Genomic DNA, 10,823 nt, shown 5'->3' on the forward strand with positions numbered 1-10,823 from the left:
GCAGAAGACACTCCCCCACCCCGACTTTATCCCGCTGCTCTGCAGTTGTCCGGTATGTCTGGAGGAAAATAAACCAGCTCCTCTTTTAGGTGCCTGGCAGGAGGGTCGGGAATCACGAGCCCCCTCCTCTCAGCAGACCTCAGATCCCTTCACCGAAGAGCAGCCTTCAGCTGCAACGCTCAGGGGCTTCCCAGCAGGACCCCGAGCCCTCGCCTCCTCTGCGAACACAAGCAAGCTCCTCTGCTGCCAGTTCGGCTCTTTTCCCTGCTGAGTGTCTGTGGTCAATAGCACTAAAGACCCAGTAATTATCTCTGCTCACAATTAAAATAAATGTTTTCTCAAGGAAGGAGGAACCAGCCAGGCGAGGCTGCTCCACTGACTCCCAGCTCAATGAGTCAGGATTTGGGTTTGGCTGAAGGCTGCAAGCCCAGAGCCCAGCTGGAGCCTGGGCAGGGAGAGCAGGAGTGAGCACTGCCCGGTGGGGATGGATGCGTAGGAAGCCGGGAGGGATGTGGACGGGTGGGATACGGCATTTGGCCAGGGCAGCGGACAGCGGAGGAAGAAACCACCTCCAGCAGCAAACTGCATCTGCACGAGGGGCTTTTCTCTTAGAGGTTTTTAATCTCCATCTGGCTACAAATCTTAGGTCAGCCTCACACCCCTCTTAAGGTTCTGATCTTCTTTTGAGACGGGGCCACACACACGACTCGGCGGCGTGCTGGGCACTGCCCTCCAGGGTCACCGGAGACCACGCTCTAATTCTGATTGCATTTACGCCTCTATAAGAGCGAGGGATGGGTTGCCCTGTACAGCTGGGAAGAAGTCAGAGATCCATACAGTGAAAAAAACACAGAGCATCTTCCCTGATAAGCCCTGAAGTCTGAGGGATGGAAGAGAAACAAGGTTTTCTTACATTTCTTCTTACGTTTCATGCCCCTTAAAGAGGCAGAGGAGAAACCAGACCAGCTTGTCGTCAGGGCTGGCGAACCAGGCTGGGAGCTCTGTGCACAAATTAGCTGCTTTTTACATTGCTTGCTTTCAGCATATTCAATTCTGCACATCCCCATCCTGGAAGCAGCTGGGGCCAGGCCCAGATGTGCTTTAAAAAAATAAAAAAAATCAGCAAGGAAGATTGTTCGTGTGTCAATCTCTCCTAGCAGGAAGCATCAGACGAGAGCCTGTGAAGTTGTCAGCCCAATTATCCTTCTTTTGATTGTTTAAAAAGCATCTGAACTTCTGGGATCTGTTCCAAACCCTTTGAGGTTCTCCCATGGCTCATACCAGCAATCTCTCCTGCCTCTATCTCTGAAGCGGGGAGATGGAGCCGTGTTCAGGCACATCCCCCACCATGCCAGGCTTTCGCCTCTGCAGCGGCGAGCCCTGCTGCCCTCCGTACCTGGTGGAGCAGGAGTGGTTTCGCAGCAGCTCCAGGACCTTCCCCGTGTTGCTGATGGCCCCGTTCGTCAACAGAAAGAGCAGTCGGGGATGGCCCCTGTGGATGGGCTGCCGAATGACCCACTTCAAAGGCGATAAGATGTTGGTGCCACCCATATCGGCCTGCATCCTCTTGATGCTCTCGCAGGCGATGGCCAGGCTCTCCTGCCCAAAGGAGCAGCAGAACCGTCAGCCTCTGCGCCAGCACGCTCCGAGCACCAAGGAAACGTGCTCCCCTTTCACCCACCTCGCAGTAAGTCCGACTGGCAGGAAAGAGGGTCTTGAAAGTGGATCCAAACCCAATGACGTTGAAGAGACACGCCGGCATCAGGCTCTTGAGAATGACCAACAGGGCATCCTGCGGGGTGCAAAGCAAGCAGACATCAGGCACACCGGGTCTCTCCCCAGCTGCCCCAGCTTCACCAGTAAAAGCTCTGCCCAGACCCTACCTTGACATCACATCTTATTCCCACCTGCATTTGGCCGCGTGCATTTGATAATAAAACAACTGCTCCTTTCACATGCGCTGCACTGAGAAAGCACCGCATATTACTCTGCTCTTTCCAAAGTCCCTTAATCATATTTGGGTCCCAAAGCAGTGAGGAAAATGGGGAGCCTTCAAAAAAAGAAAAAATTGCTGAACAAATTTTTCTGTTTGTTTTTAACTGATTAAATTTGTGCTTGCAATATGGTACTGCAGTACAGAGCTAGTGGGTGAGAAGCAGAGTGTGAAATTGAGAAGTGCGACATGCAATGCATTTCAATGTCCAAACTTGCAGAAAATAAACAAACAGCTTAAAGTTACACAAAAGGAAAAGCCTCCCCCATCCCCAATTCTCTTGTATTCATAGCTGGCATCAATTAAAATAACTGGGAGAGACAGTTTTAAGCTATTTTCTTTACCAGAGGTGGTTATCTAACTTGCCTATTCCTGGTCTTTACATAAGGGAAGAGCAATTTAAATTGTCTCAGACATGTGATGGCCGTGGACAACTCCAGGACAGAACTTGTGTTAGCAGCAACTGGACAAGAGCTACCCAAGGAACAACGGAGCTCGCAGGGGCAGCAGGAGCAATTAGCGTGGGAGGAGAGGGAGGCCAATTTAAAGCAAAGTGCTGGCAGTGTTCGGGAGCGGCTTGGTTCTTTCCGTTTATATGCTGATAAAGGCAGACTCCTGCCAGTCTGCCTAGGGCAGCAGAAACCCTAGAGCCAGTCCCAAGAGAAGAGCTGCCAAGGTCAAACGAGCAAGAGCAGCCTCCTTGCTTTGTCATACGCAGTGGCAAAGACCGAGTAACCGTGGCAAAGACCGAGTAACCACAGAGGGTGGGTGCCGGATCTGCATGCGGAGAAACCCCCCGCCTGGGAAGACCCCCAGGGAGGTGGGTGGCAGGTCAGCCCAGTTCCCGACCCCTTGGAAGACTCAGCAGCAAGGCAGAGACGGAGCATTGCGAAACAGCCAAATAATGTATGAGAATGGGGCTGCCCTTTAACAGGCTCCAGGGTACTTTAAACCAAGCTGTTATCTCAAACCTACGAGAATATATTTATACTGCTGCTTCCCAGATGGCTCCTGGGATGCCGGCTCTTCCAAATCTCAACGCTGACATCCCATCTCAGAACTAATTAGAAGGACAAAAAAAAAAGCAAAATTCCAAATATTTCTGCTAAAACACTTTCCAAAGTGGGCAACCAATGCCTGCTTTCTGTTTCAGCAAGCAGGAAGATTTATTGCTTCTTGTGGTAAATATTGATCTTGATCCTGTTGCATTCAATATCTATATGGCAACTCAATAAGGAGAGATGTTTGCCTCCAGAGAAGTCAATTCCCAGTTATTAGCCTCGTTTTGCGAGTGAGCTCACCCGGTGCGGGCACCATCACGGGCCTGGCCCTTCTCTCCAGCTGGATCAGGACAGGAAAGGAACCAGCTGCAGGAAATCGAAACCCCTGAACTTTCCACCCCAGCCACTTTGGCCGAGTGCCCTCCTGCTCGGCAGCGAACTGCATCCTCCCTGCACGCAGCCAGCCCATGCTGCACCATCCTCTTCCCGTCTGCATCTCTGCGGCTCGGCTGCCCCCTCGGCGCAGGTCCGAGCCCTGCCATGCCGCTCACCCAACAAGCTGGGGACGATGCAAACGTCTCCTCAGAGAGGTTCGCGATGCCCCATCCCCAGAAACATTCAAGGTCAGGTTGGACGGGGCTTTGAGCAACCTGATGGAGTTGAAGATGTCCCTGGTCATTGCAGAGGGGTTGGACTAAATGACCTTTAAAGGTCCCTTCTAACCCAAAGTATTCTATGATTCTATGAAGATGCTCCCTGCTGCTCACCCTGGGCAGCAACTCCTGCAGAAGGGGGTGCAGCCGTACCCAGGGGAGCATTTGGGTCCAAATCTGGGAGGCACTTGTGTTAGGAAAGGGTGTGAGCAGGACACCTGGGGACATACCAGCTCGGTGAATCTCTCAGACATCCAAATGAAACCAAACCCCTCAGATGAAGCTTTGCAATTCCCCCACCGTCCTCAACAAAGATGCACGGGGCAGTGCAGACCCATGCCCTGCTCGGGAGGATGCAATATTCATCAAGCTGTTGGGGCTTACCTGGTCCTGAAAATCAAGACAGAAACTTTCCAAAAGAGCTTTTGCCAGAGACTGCAGCTTCTCACTGGGACCTGCCAGCTGGCAGGCGTCAGACACCAACCTCCAAAGTGCATTAGGCAGGGATAACAATTAATAAACAGTTACCGGAGTGACTTCCCCTTTGATGGACAGAGTGGTCCCCGGCAGGGTCAGGGCAGGAACCTCTCCAGATCCCTCAGGCAGTGGCACAAAGCCAAGCCCAGCTCTCATGGGGCAACGTGCAGCTGAGTAAGAGTCACATCTGGCAGGGGAACCTCAGACCCACAAAATATCACGACAAGGCCTTTTTACGGCCCCTTTTTTATCCAGAGGTTTCAGCACACCACCCGTAATCCTCCACCAGACTGCTGGTGTTCATTTGTGTTTGAAAAAGGGATGCATCGCATTCAAACGACTTCTGCGTGGACGCAGACGTGCCCATCAGCAAAGTGTCTGGTCAGCACATCACCCTGAAGTTTCCCTTGGAGCTTCCTGGAGGTTTCCCTCCAGGCAGTGATTGCCCCAAGCCCTCCTGGAGACAGGGAGAACTGGAGAAGGGATGCACAAAACGTGCACGTGAGTAAGAGGGGGAAAGAAAATGTCTTTGCATTTGATGTGCTGACAGGAAGAAGAGGAAGAGGAACAGAACCAGGGAGAGTCAGCTTCGCTGCAGGTACCTAACAAGCCACACGGTTGAGATGACTAAAGTTACAGCCTATAATTACCCCCCATCCCCTCATAATGAACACTCATCAGCACTCAGCAACCCCCACTGCTCTCTAATATTCATCCCTCGTTGGCACGCAGGCACTTCCCCTCCTGCGTGGTACCTTGACGTGGTCGATGTTCACACCGCTCATGCTTCTGCTGCGGTCTACGAGGAAGATAAACTCTCCCTGGGCTTTCCGGAGGTCTGGCTGGACGGTCCTCAAGTCGGGGCAGAAGTTGAGCATGATGACGGGGTGGTGGGGGATGTCCTTGTTCAGTCGCTTCCTGATGATTTCCGTCTGCAAGAAAGAAGGAGAGAGCTCAAAAGGTTGATTTTTCTGCCCCTTTTCAGTTTTAGGGGAATCAGAGCAGGGCTGCATGCCCAAAGATGTAAGTGCGTGGCCTTTGGTGGGCAGGGATCGGCTTGTTCTGCCCTCGCCGGTGACAACACCTAAGCTCAGGCTGTGCCACAGGTTGTTCTGTCCGTACTCCCGGTGGAGCTGTTCCATGGGTGAACGGGATTCCTGCCTCCTCCCAGCCACGGTCACGCTTTGCTTGGGGGACTAAGGCTGGCAGAAAGCCTAAACCAAGGACCCTGGCACACATGGAGTGGCTGCACGTTCGGATGAGAGCCCGGAGAAGAAAGGAAAAGACCTGGCCCTCTGCAGCACCTTGCAAAACTGATTCTCCAAACATTTCATTGGATCCCTCCCAAAAACCTTGTTCATTAGTGCAGTTTAGCACCACACCGAGGCACACTGGAGATTTTGTCCGTGGTCACTCAATAATGAAGTGCGAGATACAGCCCTCAGCGTGCTGTATTCACCGCTTCGACTCACTCTTGCCGCCTCTGGTTTGCTGCTTTTTCTCCCCATTTCTTTTATCGTTTTTCTTTGTATGGATTGAAACGCTTTGGAAAGCCAAACCGGTTGCTCAGGACATTGTTCGATAGGAACCCGCATGATATATTTCTCTGAACCGCACATAGCTCTAATGGCTCTCTGCATTTTCCCTCATTCTATTTCAAGAATCAATCTTCATTAAAAACATGATAAAATTAAATGGGAAAAAACCTCTTGCGATGGGTTTATAATCTGCTGTTATGTGTGTATAAAGCAGTGCTGGGTTCACGGTCACAGCTGCAGTGAATCAGTGCATCGCTGCTTTCGAGGGACCCCGCATCGGCACGGCCCGTGGCCTTTCATCCCTGGCTCTACAGCACGGAAACTTGCTCCGCAATAAGCAGCTTGGTCCTCAGGGGCTTTGTTTGCCTTTGTTTTCCTCTTTCAAAGGCTGCTCTTTCTTGCTGGTTTCACCAGGAGTAAACCAGACCCCAAATAACCAGGCTTGTTTTCTCCAGCCGTGAGTCATATTCCTAGATCTACAAGCTAACGACCAACCTTTATTTTACATAACTCGCTAAACTCAAGAGTCCCTGCAGATCAACACATACACACGAGATTCGCTTTTGGCTGCGCTGCCTGAGTGCTGCTTCTCTGACCCCTGCGAAAAGACGGTTCCCACTCGCAGAGCAAGTACCTCGCCTTCACCCCAGCTCTCACTCATCCTCCTGCATTTCACTCTCATGCTTCGGAGCATAAATTAATCAGTCACTGGGAAATCAAAGGGCTTTTTCCATCTCCATTTTCCTCCAGCCACATGACATTATCTTGTTTAACATCTTTCCCAGCACGGATGTTTATCAAATTTCAGATTAGAGGGATCCTTGCTGTCTCTCTGTCCAAGGACCGAATCCCACTCCCTGGGATGCTCTCGGGGACACAAGACATAAAATCCCTGTGTGATTGGGATGAGCCCATATCCTGGATTTCCCACTGACTTCAGAGTGAATTTTACAGGCAAGCCTTCAGTAAACAGCCTCAGAGCTGCTGCTACAGGTCAGCCAGAAAAGAAAGCTTCTCTTCTGCGCCGTCTCTTCTCCCCGCCTCCCCTCCCCTCCGTTCCCCTTCACACGTTATCCAATTAAAGCAAACTAATCAGATCTTGTCGATCGAGAGTTGATTCCAGGGTGCGTCCGTCCCCACCACCCTGCTAGCTGACGGGCATCCACGGCTTTTGCATAACCAACTGAGGGAGGAGAATTAATTACCATTTACTGCTGAAATTTCTGGGCTAATTCATTTAAGCCGAAAGGTGCCCAGTGTCATGCTCCGAGCAGCAGCAATACTAGCCCATAATCTACCCCAGATACTCAGGGCATTTTCTCTGCTTCTTGCCCTTCTCCGTGCAGTTGCTTCCCAGTCCTCCTGGGGCAGAGAGGTGGGTTTCCTGCAGAGAAATGGCTCCGGAATGATTCCCCCCCGCCCCGATAATTTGACGTGCTAAAGACACAGAAATAATTAGAGAGCCATCTGAGCTGTGTAGTGTGGGAGTTTCATTTCGTTCCACCTGCCGCATGCGAACACAATTAGAGGAGATGCCTGCCGTGCGAGCAAGCGCAGTCCTGATCCCTGCATCGCCCTGCAAGAGAAAGCGAAGGGCAAAAGGAATGAGAAGAGGGTTGATGTGTCTCTGGTGAAAGGAGAAACCACGGCAGCACAGGGAGGCATCTCTGCAGCAGGTTCAGGACGTCTGCCAAGCCAGGGCCCAGGCTCAGACACGTGGAGAATGAGTTTAAGGGGAAATGAGCATCCCCGGTTGCAAACGAGAACACCGGTGCGTGTAAAACAGGGAGCTGACACAGTAAGCCTGAGGCTGTGGTTACAGAAGTGCGATGTGTGCCTTAGGCGAAGACGCCCACCCTGGAAATTCGGAGGGCTCTGACCAGTCCACTCCTCTTCACTGATCGCAAACACACCGATGTGGCAGCTCAGAAGTGCCAGGCTGTCACTCATTGCCTCAGAACTGCTGAAAGATGAGGCACAAATCCCAGAGCAGATAGTTTTCTGTTTGCTGATCAGCAGAACAAAGAGAAGTTTCTCCTACCTTGCCTTCAGTTCAGCTCATTATTCCAAGCAAAATCACTTCGTTCTTTCTGACAGCTATCCAGAAATGGTAAACATTTACTGAACAATTAAAAGAATATTTTATTCTATGTCATTGCAATAATTATAATACCCTTAATGCTATAACAATGTACCTATCTAATTATGCTATGCTAGACTAGTACTAATTATACACACAATAACCATCTCGGAGCTTCTTCCACCCTCGGTTTATCAGAAGCACTGCAGAATTTTCCCCTCTTCCTCCACATAAGCCCCTCTCCGAGGGAGGATGCTGCAGAGCTTATTGGGCCAGTGTCACATCTGGCACTGCAAGCAAGCAAGCAATCATTTAATTGCTCAGCTCCAGTCCCAAGGAAAGCCTCAGCTAACGCCTGCAGCTTTTGCTTCTCACCTTTTTCTCAGCACTGGGGTCTTTCTTAGTGCCTTTAATGAAATCATTCTTCCCCTTCAGGTGTCGTTCATACTCTGCAGGTGTCATATCACCTTCTTCCATTAAGATGTGAGGCATGTGGGGCTCTGGAAATGTAGAGAATCGGTTGAAGAACAGCCTTAGCTAAACTTTAGGTTTGGCAGAGATGCAGGTACCCTCGGTTGTGAAAACAGAGCAATATCTCTGAGCTTGGGCAGCGTGGACAACCTTGGGAGGGTCTGGGATTATCTCTTAGGGAGCCTAATCCCTGACAATATTTGCAAAACCAGAGCTAATCCAGCACTACGGAGGAGGATCCCAGGAAGGGGCAAGACCAGCAGAGAGGAAGCAGAGCCCACCTACCACTTGGATGGATCAAAATCTCCACGGGTCTGTCAAAGGTGTGTTTATTGGCGAGAGTGATCACGATGCTCTTGGCGGAGCGAGCGGAGGGGTCAGCGTCTGCTCGAATCTCGTGCGTAGGGCTCTCAACGCCTGTCCGGGGAAACGGAGGTGCGGTTAAGGACGGAGGACGGGGAAGATCAGGGAAAAGAAATAACAAGATGGCAGAGGACAGGAACCGAGTGGACTATGCGCTGTTTCCGCCGTATCAATACCCCACATTAACAACAGCACTGTACTGGTAAATCCCCCCTCCAGCACAGTTAACTTGCCAAAACAGACTTCACATTGGAAGGGCAGAGAAGGAGGAAGAGTGTGGGCATTGCCTCGAGGAGGTGATAAACCAGCCTGGTGCAGCAGAACGGCCCCGGTGCTCGTACCTGCCAGCAAGCACGGCCCACGGATCTCCAGGTGAAAGCTGAACTCGTACTCGAAGGGGTTGGTGGCCTCGCTGTCCAGCAGCTCAGCTAGGCAGAACCTGTTCCCTTGCTCCGGGCTCCCTGATCCACAGTAGTGCTTGTCCCTGCCGATGAGATGAACCCCAGTCAATGCTGTGAACATGTTATATCCCCCCGACGAACTGCACATCTGCTGGAGGTAAAGCCTGCAGCAGCTCTCCAGCCTCCCGCAGCAACAGCAGGCTTCTGCTCTGCCAGTCCTGCATCCCTCCACATCAGCCCCAGCCAGAGCCCACCCCGTGGTTTTTCATACGTTCGCAGCTGGTGGCTGGAAAGGCTGCTGGCATTCTCCAGGCTGGGCTGGGGGACCCTGGGGACGCACACAGCTGGCAGAAGGACCCTCACGGCCCCACTGGGCAGTGTCTGCAGCTCAGAGGAAGTGCTGATGAAGATAGAGACGCTTTGCAGGGGAGGAATCATTCCCAGGTTAGCCACAAAAACAATTCTCTCCAAGTCCTCATCCATCATGATCCTTCCTGCAGAGACAGGACCACACCAGGGAGACACGGCATCACAACCATGCAAAATGCTCCTGCCCAGGCCTCCTGTGACCACCCCACCCTCGATCAAATGCCCAAAGCAGCCCTCACTGCACACATCAGTATTTCTCTGAAGAGCCTGAGCCCCAGCCCTCTGCACCACTCCTTTGGCTGTCCAGAGGCAAAAGCGCTTTCCAAAACAGATGAGACTGCCACTTTTGGCAGACTTTGTAAGGACAAGAACACCACAACCCAAGGCTCAGCTTTTCAAAACAAGCCCTCTCGATGCCATGGCATATGACAGCCAGCCACCCCCTGCCACCTCCCCATTCCTCTTCCTCCGGTTTTCTTGCCACATCCACTGAAACGCCTCCGACCCCCTCACCGCTTGCGTCACGAGCTCTTCCATCAGGCAGGCTGCAGCCATCAAAATACGTGTCATCTATCTTGGCTTTGTCTTTGATCTGCACTGTCACGGCACGCCGGGACACGGCCGCCTCGAACCCGACGACAATGGTGCACTCGTCCAAGGGGTAGACAAAGAGACCTGCCAGCCAGAAGGGTTTTTAGCAACACCAAGCACTTGTCCAGACCCACCAGCCAGGACCGCAGCGGGGCAGCTCCCTCTTGGCACTTCTCGGCATGCTCCTGGGATTTTTCCCACTTAAAAAATTGTAGCGTTGGACCATGAAGGGTACAACTGAGGACACAATACACTTGGTTACTCTTCCCGCAAGCATCTAAAGGTTTAAGGCAGGCACAGAAAGCCAGCGCTGCGATATCCCTGGCTCTAAAGCTCCTGTAGTAGCCCTTGCACTGGGAGCTTCCCCCCTTGAAACTTGCCTTCGAAAGCCTGGGCTTCTGGGTTGCGGTAGGTGAGCAAGGCTGTCATCCTGAAGGCATAGCCGCTGACGCATGACGTCACCTCTGACGTGATGAGGGGGAGCGGGGAGCGGGTCACCCGGTTAATCAGCCCTGGCATCTTCCCAGGGGTCTGTCGGTGACGGTGGGGTCACCCGCAGCAAGCTGGAGAGAGGTGGAAGGGCGAGAAGGAATGAGAAGCCCCGAATGCCCAAAACACTTGTGTGTCCCTGCCACCTCATTTTGGCTTCTGCAGCCCTGAGGAGAGAAAGGTGACTGACCCGGGACAGGATGAGACCAGGGCTTGACGGCTCCACTGGTGGAGATGGGGATGGAGACAAGACCCCGATGGGAAGTTGCAAGGCAAACGCTTGCCCCGGATCCCTGTCGGCAGAAGGGAGGAGGTTCAGATTAAACCTGCCTGGCTGGGGACAGGCAGCCCCAGAGGTCGACATTGCAGTGATGGATCACGCATCCCACCAGCTCCC

General features: G+C 52.3%; 1 protein-coding gene across 1 annotated transcript in view; it reads right to left on the minus strand.

The window, feature by feature from the left end:
• Positions 1 to 10,456, minus strand: part of VWA5B1 (von Willebrand factor A domain containing 5B1) — a 20,554-nt gene extending 10,098 nt beyond the window's left edge. Inside the window, exons 1-9 of the mRNA XM_009705705.1 lie at positions 10,318 to 10,456; positions 9,860 to 10,021; positions 9,277 to 9,537; positions 8,918 to 9,088; positions 8,499 to 8,630; positions 8,118 to 8,242; positions 4,880 to 5,056; positions 1,682 to 1,792; positions 1,361 to 1,599 (exon numbers count right to left, since the gene is read on the minus strand). Of these exons, the coding sequence (XP_009704007.1) occupies positions 1,361 to 1,599; positions 1,682 to 1,792; positions 4,880 to 5,056; positions 8,118 to 8,242; positions 8,499 to 8,630; positions 8,918 to 9,088; positions 9,277 to 9,537; positions 9,860 to 10,021; positions 10,318 to 10,456 (1,517 nt within the window). The remainder of the gene's footprint in view (positions 1 to 1,360; positions 1,600 to 1,681; positions 1,793 to 4,879; positions 5,057 to 8,117; positions 8,243 to 8,498; positions 8,631 to 8,917; positions 9,089 to 9,276; positions 9,538 to 9,859; positions 10,022 to 10,317) is intronic.
• Positions 10,457 to 10,823: the final 367 nt, after the last annotated feature.

The sequence above is a fragment of the Cariama cristata genome, unplaced genomic scaffold (assembly GCF_000690535.1).
Source record: "Cariama cristata isolate BGI_N322 unplaced genomic scaffold, ASM69053v1 scaffold15018, whole genome shotgun sequence".
Classification (NCBI taxonomy): domain Eukaryota; kingdom Metazoa; phylum Chordata; class Aves; order Cariamiformes; family Cariamidae; genus Cariama; species Cariama cristata.